We start from the raw sequence: 23,847 nt of genomic DNA on the forward strand, positions 1-23,847 counted from the left end.
GATATAACAGTTCCTCCTCAGGATCCCCATGGAACAGATTGTACAGAGTTTTTGAGAACTGGATGAACTGAGACTACAGAGAGATACAGAGGAAACTATTCAGAGAACAGCAACAGAAATCTCCTGTTTCACTACACATTGTGATCTCAATCCAGTGCCCGCTGCTGCTAGGCACCTGCTAAAACAACTGCTCTCATGACAATATGGGTGTGGACCAGCCCTGATAAACCTGTGTGTCTGAAAGTCCCTCTCTTCATAAGCTGGTAGTTACAGCAGTTAAAAAAAAGCACAGTCTACTGATTAATGTGAAGGTCTGAAATTTAAGGGATCCTACAAATTATTTAGAAAACTAATAGGACTTAAAGGATAAACAGCAGTCACAAAAAGACTTAAATAAGACTCAGGCAGTTTACCTGATTCATTCTTGGCAAATCCCTAATGTTTTCTTCTTTTTTAAGAAGTTCATCTTGCCATTGCTTCAGATATGCCTGAATATCAACCTTCCCCTTCGCTACTTGACAAAATTAAAAAAAACACAAACGAACAAACAAAAAAACAGTGAACAAACAAGAACTAAGAGCTTCCCATGAGGAATGATAAGCAAAAGAACTGGCATCCTTAATGTCATTCCTTTTCAACAGAGTGGTGGGGCCAAGGGCTAAAGAGGACCAGAGTTTACATTGCCCCCCAGGACTATACTTACCAAAGTGGATATAACATTAGCACTAAGCCAGAGATGACATTACTCAGTATCCTTTGTCACCGTACTCTATTCCCCAAAGGACACACAGTTACCAAATGCGTCTCCAGGATTCTTTACCTTTTTCTGGGCTGCTCTTCAAAGAATCACTTTCAAGACTATACCCAACAGATGAAACTAGAGTTTAGGAGAAGAAAAAGAAGAGGGAGTTATTTATTTGAGAAAGGAGGACTGAGGGTTCATTTCCGTTTATCAAAAATTCCTTCCAAGACCCTCACCAACCCCTCAATCTCAACACAGATTAGGCCAAGAAGAAACCACATGGTAAGATCTGTGTACTTTCTATAAAAATAGAAGCCAGAGTCTGGAGATCATAAATGAAACTGCCATCAGTTATATCTAGGAAATAATCTTCATAGGGTTCATGGCCCATGTCTTGAACAGTGGTGAGAACAGTACCTCTATATTACAGATAAGGTACTTCTGTATAGTTTTTAAAAATGAAAAAGGATCTGTCTTCCAAAGAAGTAAAAGCACACAGCTGTCCAAACAGAATATTTTATCAACTTCATAAGCTTAGACCCCACAAAACTTTTTTCAGCTTATTTGGTTTAAAATGGAAGCAAAGGATTTTGAAATGCTTGCTTATGTGCCTCAAAATAATTATGGATTTGGATATTTTATTTCTTGAGGTAGGAAATATCATCCCTCTATGCCTTGAATGCAAAAAGTAAATGGCCACCACTTCAACAACCACTGCAACAGGTTGCCTACTATGCTGAAAAATGCTGACAAAATGCAGTTTCCTATTTCCAGGTAAACACCCGTAGTCTTTGAATTCAATTATCAGGCTAGCTATGCACAAATTCTGCACTGCTTTATGAAAACGTAACGATCTACAGAAGATCTTCGCAGAGGGTTCTTGTTAACAGTGATATGATCTACTGGATTTACTAGTTTTCAGAAGAGAACTCCCCATTTTTCACCACAAGATAATTAATAGATTCCTTCTCATACTCTGCAGGCAAAGCTGGAGCTTACCACTGAGTTGGCTGAAGTGGATCAGTTCTTCTTTCGAAAGATCACCACCTTTGGAAGGGCTTAGACATTCTACCTCAGTAAAAGCTGCAATAAATAAATCAATAAATTGGTTTTGGGCCTCCCAAGAACTACCAAAGCAGTGATAAAAAGCAAAAGCTTTGTATAGACAAATGGTCCCTATGAAGAGAAATGGTATTGGAGCAGATTAAGTCCTTCCCAATGAATATGTCACTCTGAAAGAAATACACATCTGTGTTACAGCTATCGGACTGTACTGGAGTCAGCACTGGTAACAAGAGGAAGAAAAGTAAAGCTAAGAAAAAAACCATGCAAAGATGATAAAAGCCAGCAACAGTCCTCCTCAAATGCCACCACCTCTCACTTACCTGGAGGGATGTGCAACTTAAAAAGAAGCTTGAGTTTGTCAGTGAAACTTCCATTATACATGGTATCTGTTAGAGGAAAGAGGCAAGACAGTCTGTTCAACTAGATCAAACTTTAAAATACCCTCTTAACCTAAAGAAAAACAACCCAGGGAGGTTGGAACTGGACATGTGTCCGACCTTACATGAAGTAATAATTAGGGATTAAGCTTAAGGAAGGCAGAATCACCTGCAGCTGAGGCTGGGGTTTGCCTACACTGAGAAAAGAACACTAATAATGTCTATGACTTACAAAAATGAAACCACAACACCAGAGAAATATTGCACTAATGTCTTCTCAACATTTTTGCTTAAAGTTTTGTTTCCTGAATGACACCATTTTCAAAACAAGATGAACAGAACAGAGTAGTAAGTGAAGAAAACTTTCAGTTCCCCAGAGATATAAGGCATTGGTCATCTTGCATGATCTGTTTATGAGATGGCTTAGTATGAGGAAGCATTGATCATCAACCAAACAGGCTGGGCAATGAGATGATAGCACTTCCTAATTTTCTGATATATTGATGGTAAAGCCATATTTAAATTTAACCTCAAACAGGAGCTTATTCTCCAGGGGATTTATGTCTTAGAAAAGTTACTAGTTTGTAAAGCCTTTTGTTAGCTATTTCATGGTGAAATACAGACAAAGAAAATGAGAGCAGAGTTCCATAGCATAATGCCTTTATCATTCACCTGAATAGCGTAGCTCCCACTCTCAAGTTTATAAATATACTTTTGAGCATCTGGCCTGCCATTTAAACAGTCTTTGCGTTTAATGTCACATGATAAAAATCAGACTGTTTAACTAGTTAAGAGGTTAGCCTCCTTAGGCTCTTTAAATAGTGTATGGAAGGTGATATACTCCAGGACTGCTCCCAAGATGGAGTTCCCTTGTGAATGTGCTACCTCTATGTGTTGTTCTCATACCAAGAACACAGGCAAATTGTTTGAAGTTTATAAGGCAATCAGAGCTCTCATCCATCAGTCTGAATGTCCACAGTGCAAGTGAGTCTCTGTTGGCACAGTGTGACCAGGGGCTCAAGAGATGGCAAAGGACCCTGAATTGCTGGCAATCAATCCGATACTGGTCGAGATACGGCAGACTGGCATCATGATGTTGCAAGGCAGGACTATTTACATTCCAATAACAGGAGAGAAAGTGCTCCTTCTGCAAAGGAAAGATAAAATGTTAGATTTGCTGAAACAACAACTCTCTCTGGGTGAAAGATGTGGGAAGTTAACTATGTCATTGGATTTAAAGCTGATATGTAAAACACAGGTTGAATCTAGTTTTTACCTCAATTTGTTAAAACTGTTTCACACCCATAACACAGTCCACCATTAAGATGGATGGTTGGTAAGTGATTAAAATGGCACATTACCTTGAATAATTCATAAAGCTCTTCAAGATCACTAGAACTGAATTTTACATCCTGGGACACAACACGTAGCTGAAACAACATTAAAAGAAAATTAATTATTGAGTATTCCCTCTTTGGAATAAGCTTGTAGAATAAAGTTATGGGAGACTTAACCTTACACTAAAAGGCACTGTTTCAATATTCCAAGTTTTGGCATGTTACAAGTAGGTGTAAGAGTATGACTTAAGCAATCAGAAGATTATAGACTGAAAGAAATAATTTCTTCAAAAAAAAAGGGAGCTTAAAGCTAGTCACGTTACTTCCATATGTGGAGCCTACACTATAAAACCCAGGGGATAAAACTCAATTATTTATAATGATATAACATATAGCTTCCTTTATAATGGGCACATGCGTGTTCAGCTCTCAACAGTGAAACTGGATCCTTACTTTTTAAATTTAAAAAAAAAATAATTGTTCACAGCTTTTTAAAACAAAGTTAGCTACAAGACCAGGTTCCATCTTCATGATATGTATGTTTTGTGAAATGAAATACAACAGTTATCACCTTTGCACAACCAACAGCATTTAGTATCAGCTGTTACAAGCCACATTTACTATAGAAAGCACTGCTTGTTAAATAGACTAGTATTGTCATCAGTTATTGGAAATAAGCCACCGAATAAAACAGATAAACGAAGGAAGCACTTTGCAGTCTCCACCTTCACTCAGCAGTCTGAACTTAAAGGATGATATTGGCAGCTGAAGAGCTACCACACATTACCAGACATACCACAGCCAAAAAGCAACCCTTGTTGAATGCAGCACAATAATCTCTTCGGTGACATTTGGGATTGCTTCCCAGAGTAAAAATGCAGGTTATTAATTGTTTTACTGTAGCACTGTGGACATTTTACAGTGCTGTATGCCTCTAAGAGAAATGCATTAAGAATTTAACAGCAGACAGAAATATAGGTCAGCCTGTTCCAATCAACACAAGATGTCAGAGATATGCCAGCCTTTAGTTGTCTGCAGTGATGTTACTTGTAACAAGACCAGAAGGTCATGCTGTGATGCACAGACTGAAAATGTCACAGGCCAAACCTCAGTTAACAGACACCCTGCAGATGAGAGGGATTTCAGTGTATAAAATTATATATATTTGGCCCTGGAAACTGTAGCTCTTCTCAGAATTTTCCAAAATGGAATAGATTTTATCACAAGGAAGGGTTTAGCTCTTCCAAGTCACTCACCACATTCTGCCTGGTCGTAGCTTCCAACGTCTGGATCACATAAAGCCTATTCCTGCAGCGCATGCTCTCAACATCCTCATAGCGAATATCGCCGTATCTCTAAGAAGAAAAGCATCGTCCCATGAAATCATGTTGCTAGACACATCTAAGCAAGTATTTTTGTCTTTCTTGCACCTAAGTAGAATACAGATATGGACACAAAGGAAGATACCAGAAACTCTGAGCAAAAAATCATTTATTAGGGCACTAACGTTCCCCCTTAACAGTGTAACTTTAAAAGGGCAAGTGCTCCAAAGAGTGATGGAGAAAGAAGAAACTGGAGTAGTTCACTGTGTGGGAAGGCAGAGTAAGGGATTCTACCGTGTGCCAGCTCTATATCCAACTCTGCTACCACATGGGAACTACTCCTGCAGCGTAGCAAAGTCTAAGACGTGTACGTTGTCAGGGCTTGAAGTTCACTCTAGTGAACTTTAGAAATTAGATGAAGACATTTCTGAACCGTTCCCCCACCTCTGGGATTTCTGAGGGACAGGGATGGTGTCTGAGCATTGGAATAGAATAAATACATTTACCTTTAAAGAAAAGTGGAATAGTAAGCAAAAAAACTAGAAACAAATTCCCAGAGAAATCATGGAACAAATTATTAGACAATTAAAATCTAAATAGGAACAGATAAGATAAATCAAAACAGGCCAACATTCTTTATCAAGATCATGTCACATCAATTTAATTTCCTCCTATGAGGAAACTCAGTCTAGTGTGTAGAACTGAAAGAGCAGATAAGATACATCTTTACTTCTATAAAGTTTTTGATATTCTTCAGCAAAACATGCAACCAGGAAGACATGGCCTAACCACGATCACCATGTACCGTGTGCACAAGTGGTTCTAATAACAAATTTTGAGAACAAATGAGTGATGAATGACCAAACTAGGCAGAACTTTCCAAAGTTTTTCTGCAATGTGTTTTGTTCCCATTTTCGGCAATGCACTTTAAACAAGATATGAAAAACTGCAACACAGTCATAAAAGAGTCTGAGCACATGAACTTTGAGGAGAGGTTAGAGGAACTGGTTGCGTTGAATTTAGAAAAATAAAAGATCAGAGTTGAAAGGGTATGTGATGAGCAATAACCTAATAGCAGCAAGGAATTGACTAAAATTGCAATTGACCATCCTCAATAGCATCCAAGAAGAACTACACTGGATATTGTGACATTTTCTGACAAAGGAAGACAAACTCTACAATGGGTTAAAGTTTTTGCAGATTCTGTTTTGTTGAAGAGTTTTAACAACATTAGACATTTTTCAAGGATGACCTGAGTATGTGCTGGACTAGGAGCTGAACTGGATGACCTGTGGAGTTCTCTTCCAGACCTGTGTTTCTATGTTGCTGTGAAGACCACTACCAGCATACTTCTGACTTGGAACAAAGAGGAAGCAGAGAGAAATTGCATCTCTGAATCATAAATCATTCACTGGTCTGGCTTCTGGGCACTGATGTTGTGCAATGGCCTCAGTAAGAATATAAACAAGATGTATAATCTAACCCTGAATTCGTGTGATGTGACAAAATGTGACACGTTCTTCCATTCACTAGTTAAACATGACTCCTTCATACCTGATTAGACTGCTAAAGAACAAGCCTTGCATTTGTGCCTGAGTTATAAAGGCATGAAACTGAACATCATTTTAAAATTCAACTCCGTATCTTTTCACTTAATCTAATTTATCTTGTGAACACCCATGTGAAGCAACAGAATCACAAAGAATATCTCTGTTCACTTATTCATGATTTGTAACTAGACCTATCTGCAGAATGACAACTCTCCATTGCAGCAATCTTCCCATTTCAAAATTTGTTTTATTTTATTTCCACAGTGATATAAAAAGAAAATCACCGGAACAGAATTGTGTTGAAATTAACTGTCTGGTCAAAATGGGAAGCAGGAAATTGACTCTCACTTTGTATCAGCAGTTCTCAAACAAGGGGTTGTGACACTTACCAGCACTGAAGAAATTTAAACTGAAGAAAAAAAAAATCATAAAGTGTTTTACAAACATGATTCTTCAGTATAGCATTCTCATGAAACAATACTGATAGCAGACTTTTTATATGATTAGCCCAATGCTATAGAGACACTTCAAGAGAACTTGAATTTGTGATTCTTGTTCACCCCACTAAAGGCAAAGCCGTCTTCTCAGTAAAAATCAAAAGAGACAGTTCCTAAATTATACAAATTACTGATAATTAATCTTTTCTGAGTCAAGGCCAGCACATTTTTGCAGAGATGTACTGTGGATCTTTCACTAGAAACATATGACTGAGAATCAGAAAAGGGAAAAAAAAGTATCGTTTAAGTAAAAGAAACCAGCTAATAGAAAAAAAAAAAGTGAACAAATCTTTTCTCTCAGCTTGCCATTCACTTCAGGTGGGTTGAGCAGAAACCTATCTACAAATGGATTAATACCCTGATACAAGTCATGCCAAGGAAGGAAAATTCTTCATGAAAACCTGAGGACAAAAGGAGAAGCCAGACCTATTTCCTCCCCATTGCAGAGCTGCAAAGCTAGACGCTGCAGAAATCAAACTTGCAAATTGAAAGAACGTGCAAAAAGATCAAAACCACTCTTCCTCACCCAACACATCTCTAAACAGTCATTTAACTCATACAATAAACTAATCAAGTACACAGTTTCCTGCATGGGCTGCTATGTCAAATGTTACCACTGTCTGCAATGTGCAGCAATCAGTCTCAAATTAGTAAATGCACGGGGCCACTTCTGCTCTACTTTGTCATTTAGTTGACATACTAATAAAGTGAATGAGGGGATGGCAATACCTGACCTGTGGTGAACCAAGGGAACTCCATTCATGACAGCCTAGCAAGCACATTCCAGGCAGTTACAAAACTAAAACAATACAAAACCAAACCTATCCCATAACCTATAAGGTTTTCAGTGAGGCTCAACAAAATACAGTCCAGTTTCTACCAATCTAGACAGATTTTCTACTCTAGTTAGTACAATGCAGCTGCACTATTTTTAAGGTAGCCCATGCCACGTAAACACTGCATGGGATGCAAAAACATACCCAACAAGAACACATACTTCATTTGACTCTTGGATCAAATCAGTAATGTCCACTTTTGGATGGTCACTCTTTGTATCGCTGAGGTTGGAGCCTTGCTGCACAGCTGGAGGCAAAGGACTGTCTTTGTTAGTGACACTGTCAAAAAATCTGCACAAAGCAAACACACCAGGAATCAGTAGGAACCAGTTTACGACAACAAAATACTAACATCAGCATCTACTGAAGAAAAAGTTGCAGAGAATGGGAAACAGCAAAGAATATCAGCTTGAGTAGCACAAATATACTGTAATAGTAACAAAGATATATAAACATGGGAACTGGCTACCCAGAGAAGGCTGTAGAACTTCTAGCCTTGTGATTTTTTAAGACCCAGCTAGACAATAACATGGCTGATGCAATCTAGTGCTACCAGCAATCCTCTTCTGAGTGGGAAGCTAGACTAAAGACTTGCCAAGGTCCCTTACACTCAGCATTCCCTTGGTTCTCTAATCCATCTAGCAAGGTTGTACTAATAAATGGGAAAAAGAAAAAGAGGTTTGTCCTGAACTGTGACCGAGGCAAGTTTAAACCCCTCAGATGCAAAAGCCACAACATGCCAGATCTGCACCTATTCATCATACCTACTTAATCAGTCTAAACATATTCTTTACGTAGGCTGGCCAATTCCTTTGCCAGCATCGAGGAACACATATCTATGAACTGCTAACTTCATTTTTCATGACGAGAGGCAAACTACTGTAATAACTTTTAAAATATACCAGTATGCTGCAGGCTGGATTAACTATGCAACGGAAGTACTAGAGCCAAATAAAATGTTGCAAAATGTTATGAAAGCAAGAGTTCAAAAAGAGTTTGTAATAATCATCAAAATCTTGGGTGTCCAGTGGAAACAGCAGCTTGTTTGGTTCAAGTGAAAATTAAAAGTGCACCATATTTCTAGATTTTAAATGTGAATGTACTTAAACTAGATGAACATGTCTAAACTCTTTGGAACAGTCTTATGTTCCTCTATATTACCTCATCATTAAAGAAAGGCACCTTCTATAAGCACTATAAATTCCAGGCAAAACACATAATGCTCTTACTTTAAAATACACAAAATGGCAATGGTTTTAACTTTAATGGAGGATGGGATTTTCAGGGTATCCAGGCACACTTTCCAGCCACCCCTTCTGGAATTTCGGCCCAAGATAAACACTTGATTCCTTTGAAGCCTTTGGCAGTCTTGGCCAAATGTCTTCTCAGCTGCCCCAGAATGACTTATCTATTTGCAACTATAGCAGCTGCTAAGCCACCCATAAGAATAACAGTTACACTGATACCTGTTGAGAACTGTGACTGCTTCTGCATCATCCTTACAAGTCAGCAACTTCTCCATGTTGTATTCCAGCACTGCAAGACCCAGCTGCAAGATTGCCTTTATTCCATCATAGAAGAAACAGTCCACCACATTGACTGCACTTTCAATAGGCAGCACACTGATAAAAAGGGTAAGGAACCAGGAGAGAGAGACTGAGGAGAAAAAAGTCATGTCCGTCATGTGGTCTGTCAACTGAGGCAGATGAACCCTGATGAGCTCCTCAAACACTGCCTGATCTACCAAGGCACCTGCAGGGAAAGGATAACATCACCACCACCCAAATCTTAATACAGAGAAGCATACTTTTCTCAGAGCACAGGCCAGAAACAAAGTCCCTGTCTTAATGCAACTTTGCTGTAAAAGCAAACACAGGCCCAACTGCATGGAACCACTGGCCTCATTCCCTAGGCTGGAAGCTATGCACTCTATGTGTGGGTCCAGAGCCTTGCTGCATGCTGTAAGGTGTGTCAGCACTTCTGTGGGTGCATGGATACCTCTCATGATTCTCTTGACAGCTGATACACCACCCTCTATGCAATTAGAAAGAAACTTCACATCCAGTTGTCTTCTAACATATACACCTGCAAGTATTGAGTATGAGAACAAAAACTAAGTCTGGACCTGGACTAACTCTTTTTCCTTTATTTAAGCTGACTAAGTTTCAAATAAATACTATGAATTGCAATTAGAAGTACAAAAGAAGTACAGTAGTCTACTTGACTGCTTCCTGAGTAGTTATCATAGATAGAATGGTTTCTTAGTTATCATAGAATGGTTAGGATTGGAAGGGACCTTAAAGATCATCTAGTTCCAATCCCCCTGCCATCAGCAGGGACACCTTCCACTAGATCAGGTTGCTCAAAGCCTCATCCAGCCTGGCCTTCAACACTTCCAAGGAGGGGGCATCTACAACTCCCTTGGGCAACCTGGGAGGTTGCCTACAGTAGTTAGTTATGCCTACAGTAATAACAATATCTGAAAATCATATCCACTCCTGCTTAAGAAGGAGTCTTGGGACATTCTCTGTAACTTCCATTTTCTACTTCACAATACTGAACAAAATACAACAATTTCTGTCCACTGTTCAGCCTTCAGCTCATTCCTTACATCTGCTCTTAACGAATGATCATTTGCATTCAATTCTAGATAGACAGAAAGACAGATGGAGGTTACCAATGATTCGACGATTGAAATAATCGGGCAGCATCCTTTCACACACAGCGACCAAAAGCCAAAATGCTTCCTCCTCTTTAGCATACAGCAGAAGTACTGATGTCAAAATATTCATTGCCTGTAACATTTAAACCGGAAGGGAAGCATTTACAAGGAAAGACAGTGAAAACACAACTGTTGTCATCTGTTGAAATTTGTATTTCTGAAAGCACTGTAAAGTGCCAGGATAATCTACAGCCATGTCCAGTATAAGACTTTTCCCTCTATATTATTAAATACAGAGCATAGTATTTTAACAACATAAAAATATTTTTAAGTAGTAAAAGTCTAGTAAGAAAGCAAAGGCACATATGAAGTGGACATGACAGCATTTATCAACAAATTCAAGTACAATGTAAAAACTCATGTTACACAGTGGGATGAAATAAGTGAAGTAAGTGAACCACTGAGCAATAAACCATTAATAGTTATGTGATTGATTTTATGAGGTGCCACTATACTGCCATCATGAGCTAATATTTAGACAATCAACACTAAGAGCCTGAAAACTGTTGTACCTGACAATATCCAATTTGGGGATTCCTGTATGCATAAGCTGTAAGAACTCTCCTGAGTGCAGAAATTCCTGTGTCACTTTGAAAAGCAGGATGCTCAGGTAAGGAGCGACGTAAATCTCGTTCAATTTCATCAGTAGCTAAAGTGCATGTTCCTAAGGACTTTTCAACCAACTCAGTGTAATACCCAGGGTTAGATGCCATGTCATTTACAGCACCTGCCAATACATTGGAATGCACATTATTAGAGGACAAAAGTAAAGTATCTACATGATTGTCTGCATTTTGTCTAAAAATTTTTTGGTGACTACTGAGGTACCTCATCAATCTCCAGATGTTATTGCAGTAATATACCAGAGTAATTCTACTGAAATTAATTAAATTACTCTGAAAGCAAAACAGAAAAGCAAAAGAAAATAAGGCTTGGAGGAAATTGAAGTCACTTTCCATTATAAAGTTGATTTTTACTTACTTTTTTGTTTCATTGGGGCAGGGGGGGAAGCTTCCTTTCACTTACAATTTTGCCCAAGTTTTCTGCCAAACACAATACCTTTCCATATGTAGAGCTGGGAACAGATTAGAAAAACTAGACAAAGGACTGAAATTTACCTAATTAATTCCATAACTTTCATGTCAACACCTTTCACAAAAGATATTGGTCTGGTAACAGAAGCATAAATCCCTATGTAAATGTTCAAAGGACACTTGCAAAGATAAATCCATGCTAACTTGTCCTCAAAAGAAACTACCACACAGTAGGCTGAATGAAGAGCTTAAAATGCATTTTTTACAATAAACATCCTCTGGAACAGCAGAAAGCTCTGTCCAGGGGAACACAGTGAGTACAGCTAGCAGATAAGGTCCTAGGTGGCTTCTCAAAATCTGCAGCTCATTTTCTGAATCTGACACAGGCTTTCTGTATGATCCTGATGAAGTCAGGCTGCTGCTTTTCTAAGCGCCTCAGTGAACAGGAACAGAAAGCACACAGACGTGTTGTAAAGCAGTGCCTCAATTCCCTGGGCCGCCATTTTCTCCAGTTAAGTGCTCTGACACAGGTGTGTTCTACAGAAGGTGGCCACAAAAGCACATTCAGAGCTTTGGTAAGAGATCCCATATGTGTAACAAAGTCCACAACTCCTGCACATCTCACCAAGCAACAGCATATAGTAAATAGTTGCCTATAACTGTGGTCAAGTTGTCTGCCAGGAAAACTTTTTTGTGTGTGTGTCTGGTAACTCTATCCTCTCAGAAAGCTTAAATCAAAACGATTGAAACAGTCCCAAAAATATGCTTTTCTTTTTAGCAAGTAAAGAGGCTTTGCTGAAACTGACTGTCCCCTGGAACAGCATGTATTCTTATGATTATTCTTCAGTTGAGTTTGTTGTAAAAGAAGCAGATGCAGGTTTATTTTGAATCAATGCAAAACAAATAGACAAAATTATCCCGTTCATAATTTTGAAGTGCCTTTCTTCAGAAAGATTTGGATGAATTGCCAGAGTTAAGAGCATCTAAAACATCCATATATACTTGCTGTGCAATACCTGAGAAGAGCAGCCAGAGCTCTCCTCTTAATGCCTCTGGGATCCCTCTTACAACTAGGTCTCGAGTCTTCTTTGTTCGAAACATGCTGACACCATGTCCCCGTTCAACAAAGAGGATGTTCCAGGACTGTTCTTTCATCTTTTCTTTCAACTATAAAAAGCAGAAGACAACAAGCATTAAATAAACTGGAAGATTTTCCTCATGTTTCAGAGAACAGAACCAAAGTTTGCTCTCAGTTATATTCATATAAACTGGAAATGGCAGCACTGGCACCCATATTGATATGTGAAATGAATGCTGATGCAAATCAGAGCAAAATCTAACCTGTGCATAGTATAAGTTTGACATACAATGCAATCTCCTGCATGACCTACTGTTCTTTAGAGTATATTATTACAAGAATGTCTATACCAGTATCCCATCTGACAAACACCAACAGCAAGTGCCACAGGACAGTAAGGTCAAGCAAACGTCTGCAAAATCCTCCTCCATCCTCCAGCAAATAGAAGCACAGGCACCTCTTCAGCAGAGGGAATCTCTCTGAATTTAAAAACATACAGCAGATTTTCCCTTGCAAATCACTTTCTGAACCCAGACAAACCTGCTGCCTTCTAACTTCACTTTAGGCCCCCTTGTTGCTCTATTAAGACAGCAATCGCTCCCTTTCACCTTTTTCAAGCCCCTATGAAGTTCAACTTTCCTTACTTCCCACTTGAGAATGATTCCAACCAGTAAACAGCAATAGCTGTATGTAAGCTAGATTTTCATTTTAAATGAAGTCATCACCATCAATTTCTTATGTTTTATTGTTCACTATTGTGTTAAACTTTTTTTTTTTTAAATCAATAGGTATTTTTTTAAATCAATAGCCTTATTTGTTACTCTAGATTGAACCATTTGCAACTATGACACCATGTCAGCAAAAATTACATTATTATCAAAGGACCATGAAGTACTATGGACTTAAAGGGAGTGAAGGAACAGTAATAAAGCAGTCAGACAGCTAACCAGTGCAAGGTGCAACTGTATAGATAAATTCTGCCATCATAGCTCTCCTGAGGCACTCCAAAAATGCATTACCAGCATAATGGAGAAGAAAATTCAACATTTGATGTGATTCCTATGGCAAAACATTAGAGGTACATTAAAACTTCCTCTTGTAAGATCCTTTTTCAGCTATTTCCATGTAAATATATATACGTTTGCATGATACGTACATATATACAAACAAATCTGCTTATTGTAACTTGGGCCAATTTTAAAATATACCATTTTTTGTTGCTGCTTTGTGATCAACAGTGTAACATTATCCTGATAAAGGGTAAATCAAAAGAAGAAGGAAAAAAGATAAAATTGAATGAAAGCAGTAGAGAAGACAATCAGGAAAAATAGGATTCATATTGCTTATGTGTGGTGGTAGGTTTCTCTGCGCTGATTTGAGAGCTCTAACAAACAAACTATGAAAAAAAGTATTTGGCCATGATCACACAATGAAATCAAGCAAGTGATTATTTGCAAAGTCAACTCACTGTCTCAGACACCTGCTTAATTACTCTGATAAATTAATATATTTTGATTTCAGCATGTTTATGGACTGTCCTTTGGTAACAGCAATAGAATACTAACTCTGTTACAGACAAAATAATATCCCACAGAAACTCAAAAGGCAAACCAGGTTGCTTCCTTTTTTTGATTCATCACGCTTTGTTGCATTACATTAGTTGACATATTTGGACCAGAATGGCTACAAACAGTGGAAAGCACACAGAGGGATGGCATGACCTCAGTGTCATTATTCTGCCACAGTTTCTCAATCTTTCCTCAGTTTATTTACATGAGCTCCAAATAGCACTAGGAGAGAATCAATAATCAAGAAAATGTGCAGGAGAATGAAGTCTAGTTGGATCAAGGAGAGGGACTAATAGCTGAAAACACTTATGCCCATATAGGTTTTACATTTAATCAAGTATTTATCAACCAGACAGAACATTTGTACAAACTAGCAATTTCTGTCAACATAAACAATAACAGCGTATGCATCTCAACTCCAGCAGCATCAGCCATGTAAGTAAAACAAAAGGAAAACTGGCAAAAATTTCCTATTCAGACAAAACTAAAGTTACAGGCATTTTACCTGCAGAGGAGAAAGAGGTGGAGATAACAGAAATCCTCTGTAAAGTACAAGATTACTAATAAACTCTTGATTATGCACCTAAAATGCAATTCAATTTCTCAGAAGAAAAGCAACTGATGATCAGGTACTCCAACTCACGCAAGGCTCCAGGGCTGAGACAGGGTGAATATTGCCATGACATATTCTGTGCATGCAGCAGTAAGATTTAACATTGTTAAAGCAATTAAAGGTGCCAAAATGAAAAGTAGATTTTTTTCCACTTTTGTCCAACATACTATAAAAAGCAGAACTTAAAAATCTGGATTCCATTTTCTCCTGCCTAAAGGGTGTTTATTTCCCGAGATTTCTAATATAAAAAAATCCATATATTAATTTACCCAGTTCTGCTGAAAGACTTAATTTTAAAATAAAACATTTCTGTCTTCTTGCACACACAATGGAGGAGCAAAAATAGGATGTCCTACCGCAAAAATAATTAAAGACACACTTTTCAGAGCATAATTTTGTCAGACAGAAGTGCAAAAGAATGAAGCAAGGAAGAAATTAAGTAATTTTCTTGATAACATTCTCCTTGCTCCCAAAGAGTTTGTAGTGACTTTGTATCTTTACAATTCAGATAGATATGAAACATGTTCACTATCATGAAACAAACAGCCAACTCTTCCCTGAGGGGTGGAAGAACAGGAGAAATTAGCTCCATGAAGATAAGGCATATCAGTATTAAACAAGATGAGCAGAAAATTGAATGGAGACACAAAGAAGCATCCCGTGGACTCCAAATACAGAAAATGTAGATTAAATTAGATTGGCAAAGCCCAACGAAATCAGCAGCATTGCTGGAATACATTTTGAATATATTTTGGTCCTTTCCAATTAGATTACAAAAACTGTTGGCCATTTTATCCCTTACCATTTTAGAGTCTAGATTCTCAGCATCCTGAGGATGGTAGACAGTCATTAGGGCTTCTGTACTGACAGTTTTGCTGTTATCTCTCTGACCCATCTTTGACAGTCCTGCATCAAAATCCTTCGGTCTGTCAGAGGCAGAACTAACTGCAACCTTGTAAAAAAACAGAACAGTGGTAGTTATAAACACGAAACAATCCTTCAAGAAGCAGCACTGAGACCAGAAACTGTTTTGCTTTTCAACCATCATTGCTTATTGTATTAAGCTACAGGTATCAGATAGAGACTTCCAAAATAAATGAAAACCAGCAACCCCTCCTCTGCACAGCTGGGCTTTCAGGAGGTGGCACTTGAAAAAAAAAAAACCATCTCTACAGCCAAAAATTTAATTATGAAAGCATAAATATTCATAATGAAAACTGTAATAGATAGGGAGGCCTGACCATCCATTACCACTGAAGTAAAGAGAAAAACATTCATTTAAATGGAGCCATATACTGAACTATAAAGAAAATGCTGAGAGCATTTAAAAACCAGTATTAGAACCTGGATTGTTTTTCTAAACCTGATAGAAAACAAAGTAAAATAATCCAAACCAAAATGCATTTACAGTAGCACCATTGTGTAACACATTCTCTTTCATATAGGCACAGAATTATTTCTTTTACCACACCTTAAAAACAGAGAGGTACAGGACTTAGCATTGCATGTCAAAATAATGCAGATATAACCCAAAATAAGGTAATCTAAAACGGAACAGCCCTGAGCAGCAGATCTTACCACTCAGGTCTCCAGGGCTGCGCTGTACCCTTATCAGCTGAACATTTCTGCTGATATCCAACTATCTTGCTTTTATTACTCATTTTTGCCTTTTAGTTCTTAAGAATCAAAACCTCAAGGTAGAGATATTGCTGATACTCCGATTCTTTGCTTCCAAAAAGGCATTTATTTGTATGCTTCTCCGCTCTTACAACTGTCACTTTAGAGCCTACTTCAGCTGATTCTATCTCATTTTTTTTCAGGTGAAAATCTTCAGGGAAGAAATACAGCAACTATAATAAGTAATGCTTGTTAGGGATGTTTAGCCATTGCTTTCTTATTTCTCATGCATGAAACTACACATACAGATTTCTTCACATCTAGAAACAACCTTACAAGCGTTCCATCAACTTCCTGAGTCAAATAGTTAGCTAGCAAAAATGGACACAGCTACACATAATTTTACACCAGACTTGTTTTAATTTGAAGGGTCTGAAGGCAAGAGATGGGAACATGATTTTTTAAAGGAAAAAAAAAATCAGTCAACTTGAAATCTAGAGGTGCAGCAGACATTGTTACCTATCTTGTGTCACGATTCAGGCTGAAATATAAATGTACTGCATTACACAGGAAAACACTAACGACGATACATAAACTCTTAGTAAGACTATACAAGCTTATTCCTAGGAACAGGTACTAAGAAATCAGAATTAGCAGAGCAGTTACCTCTGTATTTATGGTATGCTGTGGACTTGAAGTTGCATTGCATTTCATTCTGAGCTTTGCCACAAGCTGTTCGAAATCTCTAACCTCTGTAAAACGAAAAGCTGTTTTCCCTTTGGTACTAATGCTGACTCCCCTGTTAGCTGGGTCTGCCTTATCCACCCCTGTGACCTATGGAAGCAAGGATATATAAATTAGGCAAGAAATTTTACCAGCTTACTTCCAAAAGAGAAAACCTGTTAAAAATACATGTGTACATGAAACAGTAGTATGAAGCACCACACAAACAGAATTAGTAACACAAGTAACAAACTCCCTAGTTCTAAAGCTTGGCGGTTTGGAGCTATTTTAGCACAAGGTAATAAGTATTATGTGATCGATTTTTGACAGAGTACTAAAAAATCTTTGAAAAGGTTTTCCCAGCTGTGAGTGCTGAGCTTATTTAAAAATCTTGCCTCCTTCTACCTGCTGAAGCTGTTCCTTTTTTTCTTACCACTCAAAAGCAGACAAAACATGACTTTTGCAAGTAATCAATTGAAACAAGTTTCACAAGAATTAATTTCCACTGAGAATACCCTTTCAAAGACAGCTGTCATAAGACATGACAGCTGGAGCCGATTTTAATTGCCATGATGGAACAGTTCCAGATTAGAGCAGTTAATACACTTTAATAATGAAAGTACAAGTGAGACAATAATGAATAGCTAGGTTGACTGAGATTGCTGATGCTTTTACGTTGTTATAGGTAAAGAATGAAAGACCACTGAAATAAAATAACTCTGCAGTAGTCTAGAACAAATACTGAGGGTCTGACAATCCACAAGAATAAATTTAGAGTCAGCTCTTTTAACACAGCCTCTTCTTGTTTTCCACAGGTTATGGAAGTCTCTATTGTTTGCAGGACTATTTATAGATGATCAAATAAATTGCTTTATCTGGGCAGGGAATACCAACTGTATTGCTGAAATTAGCTCAGCTCACCCCAAAGTCAGGTGTCTTATGTCAGGCACTATCTACACAGAGTATGTAGAACAATTACAGAACCTGGTTAATTTTTAGGCTATTATAAAATATGTCTGAGTGCTGATGAAAAGCTTTTAACACTGAAGGACTTAAATGTGGCAGCGTCCCTGATCACATAAAGTCAAGAGAGGGATGGAGAAGGGGTTTGTTCCCCAGAAGTTATTCCACAGTCTAGCTATAGTACTCTAGAGATATATGAATGCTGTGTCCTTTACAATATGATCCTTATCCAGTTTGTTGAGACTATCAGCTGTAATGACACTGATACTTGTTCACTGAGAACTATCAATAGACTTTTGAACAGACAGCACTGCTCAACTGCTGAAAAAAGAACTGCACTATTGAGCTAAGAAAGACACACAGCAGTTTATGAATCTTCAAGATCCTCTACCGTCTCCAATTCCTTACTTTTTATCTTGAGAATCTCTCATGAACTCAACTTCAAGAATTAAGCATAACATTTTTCATTTAAAAAACAAAAAGTATTACAAAAGTTGGGTTCTGTATCCAGCTACAGAAATCAGAGTAAATAGAAAAGGGAAAGACAAAGCTGAAACATGCAGGCAGTTCTATAAATCTATAAACAGAATTCCTACATGAGTATCCAAGGAAGGGGGAAGTGTATGACATCATGTATAGTAAGCAGATTCTAATGAAAATCTGCTAAACTGGCATTAAACTACACAAGTGCAAAACTTCTGGTATAACTGGCTCTGACTTGCAGTTTGCATTACCTCTCTTAATGGAATGATTACACTGCACAGGCTGCCATCCTGGCTAGCAAAGCAGATGTAGTTTTCTGAAATGCACATTTTTCCATGGGTGTTGTAATGACTGAAAGGAACCCATAAGAAGCACTCGTGAACCTCCTTCAAGGTCTCTTCTTTGGGTAACCTGAAGAATGCACTAAACTGCTCACTGTGGGCACGGCTCTCTAGGCCTCTAGATTAAAACAAAAAATGGTAAGAGAGAGAAAAGAAAAATTAAGTAAGTTAAAAATGTCTTTACAAACACAAAAGCTAAAAATACCTTGGGAAAAGACAGTAAAACATCATGCTCTCCCATAATCTGTGGGGTCGATCTGGAGGGTTCAATGTTTTGCTTGAAGAGGCAACAAATGGCAGGACCATACCTGCCTATACACACCCACTTAACAAAATACTTCAATCCTTCACTCAACAGGAATAGATACAAGCATGTTCTTACACAGTAAAGCACCTGGCTGAATCGGGGCCTACAGGTAGTGCAGGAAAACATACTAATAGCCTCATCTGCTCTGTTTCTCCATCTATCAGAATAGTCCATTTAAATCTGAAACAAATTCTGCCTCGACAGAGGGTTAACTACCTAGAAATGTAGCACATGTTGTAAACATCTGCCATGGGCTAATTCTTCACAGAAGAAGCCAGAACTGCAGCCAGAAACAATGTTTTGGTGATAGAGCAACATCCCTCTCCAGCATTGCTACCAAAATGAGTATCAATTACCCAGGAAATACAACCTAAACCAGGTTTTATTACCAGTGTCCTATAAAACGAAATAGTTGTTTTTTGGTTTGGTTTTTTTTTTCTTAAATCATAGGTGCACAGAGCTTTAAGTAGGAACAATTATTAGGAAAATGCTTTATCATAATTTCTGATTTGTAGATAGGTAACATTTTCCAACAGATTTAGTCCCTTTATGTGAATTAAAATTACCTAACAACAGACTTGCTTTCCTGGTTACTTCTCACAGTAAATAGCTGTAGAAAAGGCAGCATCTGCTTCAACAGAAACCATAACTGAAGATAAACTATAAAATTACTGCGAAGAATAATCACAGACCTTCCTTGAGAAGGAAGGGTCCTAACCATCAGGTTACTTACATACACATCTTTCCTGCTGCCTAAAATACTGTCATAAATAAGAGAACCCATGCACCTATCTGCAACTCATTGATTTTATGACCCATCTCCAGTGGCAGAAAAGCCATGCAGTTATTATTTACACAGTTATTAAATGATTTATTCTCCATCTTCTCCTTCCTCACCAGGTGTCTCTGGAGACACTGCAGCTTCATTCTTAATCTTCTAATCCTAAATGCTGCTAGAACCCCTTTTAAAAATTCAAACTACTATAAACTCTATAGTTGAAGACCAGCTCTGAAGGTTTGATCACTTCCTGTCTTCACATAGACTTTTGGTTCTGCAAAGCAACAATAAATTGCAATGCCTCATATTGCTTTGATCCCAGATTTTAATCAGACACTCGTTCAAGAGAACACTAGCTTTGCTGACATTTACATATCTCCTTGAGACAAGGATTCTCTTCCCCTTTGCCTACAAAAGTACTGGGCCCAGAGCAGATAGACTCTAAGTAATGTATTACCTCTTGGTGATCTGCAGGGGGTCATGAAGGACGGGGTCATTTTCAAATGTCTCCTTGTCAAAAAGTCTCCTAACAGCATAGTTTGCCAGCTGCTCCATGAGAAGGAAAGTTTCAGCAATGTGCAAAAACATGGAAAAATAGTGATCTTCCCCACGGGAGCACACATGAATGCTCTCTGTCAGAATCACATTGGAAGTCTTCTGAAGTTTTGATATTTCATCCCAGGCAATAATAAGTTTTACTGAAAATACAAATATAAGCAGATGAGAGTAACTTCTTGTTAGCTGCTACCCTCATATTAAATAAATGAAAGCAGTAGCAACAGCACTAATCAAATATCATTAAGCACTACGGTTAAATGATAACACACTTGGAAAGGGCTACAAACTCACAAGCACAAAAACACTCTCTTCACAATTCTATAAAATAATTCAATTAGAAAGAATTTTATAGAAGGAAAAACATTAAAGATACATCATGTATGAAACGACAAGCTTGCATCACCTTTTTTTCACTCTCATGTGACACTGCAAACTGCAAACAAACACCACCATATAAGCTACCCCACAGTTTCCCAACAGGGCTTCTTAAAGTAAAATGCATCATGTATTGGCATTTAGAGGAACCATGCCCATGAGCTATGACATTTCCCAATGCAAATGAAAATCAGCTTAGAAAGGATCCTACTTTCTTTATGCTTTCTAGTTTCCACATAAATACAGTTATAGCTCACACTATTAGAGGCATTTGTTTGGACATTTCAAACTAATGTTGCACAGGAAAAAGAAAAAAACATTCGATTATCACCAGAGTATATATTAAGTCTGTGTGTGAAGAAGTAACTGTAATCTTCACAGACTGCATTAATAAGCAGCATGAATGAAAGATGATGGACAACTTTTAGTCACAGTCAACCGCAACAGGTCTGCCTTCCCTCTGAAGCTTATAGAGAGGAAGAAAACTAATGGAAGTTGTGTGGCTGGCTACACAAATGTATTTATTTCCATGAAGTATTTTATGTTTGCAGTTTTTTCTATTCTGTGTTGACATCTGCTCACAAAGCAAAATAGCTCCCTTAGGACATAGGAAGAATTCTTCCAAAACTGAAAGATAAACAGTAAAATGTGAAGGGCCTCGGCTTAGTATTGAGACTTACTTACCTTCTGCTCCCAGCAAAAATGAGTAAAAGCTAAGGAAGTTGGTACTAAGATAAAGCCATCCTTGACAAGGCACTCTGCCCTTCCAGTAACTGCATGAGTAATAGGTAACCAACTTCTCCTGCTCTGGTAAACCAAAACACTTCTCAAACTTCATAAGACCTTCACGAAACTTCTCAGGATCTTCTTCTTTTACAAAAGAACCTTTTCCCTCTTCAGCAATCAAACCCTAAAACAAAAGAAACGCTTACTTTACATATGCATCCATGTGGGTGGGTGTCATACATGCACCTGCATGCACACACTGCAGCATGCTCCTAACAGGATAGTAAATTTTAGAACAGGAAGAGTAGTCTGAGGATCACAACACAGGTCACAAATCATCCACCAACGTTACCCCCAACTCAGGTAAGACACATATTCCCATCTCCTCTTCTCAAATAGATATATTTTCCTCACTTAAATCACAAGAATTCTTGGGCTAAATATTTAGCATATATAAAGTGAATTGTTGCACCTTCACAAAAATGTATCACATACTTCCCAGGCATTATTAAAGTTATTGTGAAATAATTTATCAACAGTTTTAGGCCACTATCTAAAGGCATCTGGTGTATCATTTACCAAGAAGAGTTTATGTCAAACAACCTTAACTGTGGGGCAGATAAACAGGAACAACGGAGTCTGTTGAAACTAACAGCCACATACTACCCAATCAGAAGTACGTAGCATTACGGTGCCGTCCTTTAATATTCTAAAGAGGACATATTATTTGTGTATATTTAGAGGAAAAAAATACTTAGCCTTTCCCAATTACATCATGTGCCTGTTACTTACTCTTATCTTCCCCTGAACAAAGCTCGTAATATCTTCATTTGAATCAAATACTGATAAAGTCTTCATAACATTGTGTTCTAACCAGTCCCAGTGTTCTGTTATTTCTTCTCTGCTGGATCCTAATTGAAAGAGAAAGTATTATTAAAATCAGAACAGACTTTAATCATTTCACTAAAAATATTAATCAAGAGAATACTTAGCAAATTCCTGATTCAAAGAGTAATTTAGATACACAAGTCCAAATCACAAGTCTCAAATTTATTGTCCAACTCTTGTATACAGTAAAAATGTATTTGGTGTACATTAAAAACGTGCATTGCTATGTTTTTATCTTTAAAGCCCCTTATGCAGCTGTAGTTCTAGCCTTTACATTCAGAAGCATCTCAGCTTTGTCAACGCTGTGTGACTCAGTGCTGAAGCCTGACTTGGACTGACAGGAAAGATTTCTCTTTGCATACTTGAAACAACCACATGCTGCTCATAACAAACAATCAATTGCTACTTATTTCTGCTCAGTAAAACTCATGGTTTTATCTCATTCGCTATCAAGTCACATTTTAACTATATTTCTAACCACACTAAAGCTCAGACAGCCACCATTCAGGGCACAATGCCATCCTACCTACCATAAAGTTCTGCTTATGCTGTAATTCCAAATAACACGTTGTTTTCATGCAGTTGCAGGCTTCTACAAGAGGACTGAAACACAGTTGCACCCCATATGGAAAACATACCAGAAGTAATTCCTGATGTGGGGAAAAAGGCTCACTGGTTCATGCAAGCTCAATAATCCTTTAAACAACATTTGGCACCACCAGAATTAGTATTTTTTTTCTTCTGGACCCTCTGGGACTCAAACACACAGGAATAAGGACTATTTTCTTTCCTTTTGTTACATATGTGCAAGAGGAGGAGTAACTTAAAAAACCTGTTATCAATAACCATAAGTAATGGAGAAACCATAGAGCCAAGACAAAATTCAGTGTTCCAAAAAAACAAATACTGCATTTTCAGACACCTTAGAGAGAAGCCAACCTTGTTACTTCATTTACTTTACACTGCTTTTTAATCCAGGTTTCAGGGAGCTATCACCTCTCTGTATGGTGAACGTCACTGCAACTTTATAGCAAAGAAAAACCTCTCTCACCCGAACTTTCCAGCAGTACGTTTAGATTACTGGTTTGCTTTAAATCCAAAGGAACACGCTTACCCACTAGCTACTTTTATAATCTGAGAAATGTGCTAGGCCAATTTCAGAATGCTTATGATATAACTCATCTTATTCTTTTCACATCCTCAGTTACTAATTATGCAAGTGGCAACAGGTAATAAGCAGAGAAGATACTAATGAAACAACAGCAGAGGTCGAGCAAGTTCAATATTGAGTTAGTTCTTTAAAGACAGGCGGCTCCTCATCAGAGGGTGGGAGGCAGGGAAAGGGAA

At 37.9% G+C, this 23,847-nt stretch overlaps 1 protein-coding gene across 1 annotated transcript in view; it reads right to left on the reverse strand.

Annotated features, from left to right (window-relative positions):
• The window catches only part of TBC1D8B (TBC1 domain family member 8B), a 28,520-nt gene that overhangs the window by 497 nt on the left and 4,176 nt on the right, over positions 1–23,847 (reverse strand). Inside the window, 20 exon segments of the mRNA XM_010174461.2 lie at position 1; positions 3–73; positions 414–511; positions 821–877; positions 1,742–1,825; positions 2,128–2,193; positions 3,091–3,331; positions 3,546–3,614; positions 4,778–4,876; positions 7,888–8,017; positions 9,193–9,478; positions 10,404–10,521; positions 10,961–11,175; positions 12,499–12,649; positions 15,544–15,693; positions 17,025–17,192; positions 18,779–18,986; positions 20,411–20,651; positions 21,571–21,796; positions 22,405–22,523. The exon segment at position 1 is cut by the window's left edge and continues 497 nt beyond it. Of these exon segments, the coding sequence (XP_010172763.2) occupies position 1; positions 3–73; positions 414–511; positions 821–877; positions 1,742–1,825; positions 2,128–2,193; positions 3,091–3,331; positions 3,546–3,614; positions 4,778–4,876; positions 7,888–8,017; positions 9,193–9,478; positions 10,404–10,521; positions 10,961–11,175; positions 12,499–12,649; positions 15,544–15,693; positions 17,025–17,192; positions 18,779–18,986; positions 20,411–20,651; positions 21,571–21,796; positions 22,405–22,523 (2,798 nt within the window).

Source organism: Antrostomus carolinensis, unplaced genomic scaffold, assembly GCF_000700745.2.
Source record: "Antrostomus carolinensis isolate BGI_N321 unplaced genomic scaffold, ASM70074v2 scaffold20180, whole genome shotgun sequence".
NCBI classification, from domain to species: domain Eukaryota; kingdom Metazoa; phylum Chordata; class Aves; order Caprimulgiformes; family Caprimulgidae; genus Antrostomus; species Antrostomus carolinensis.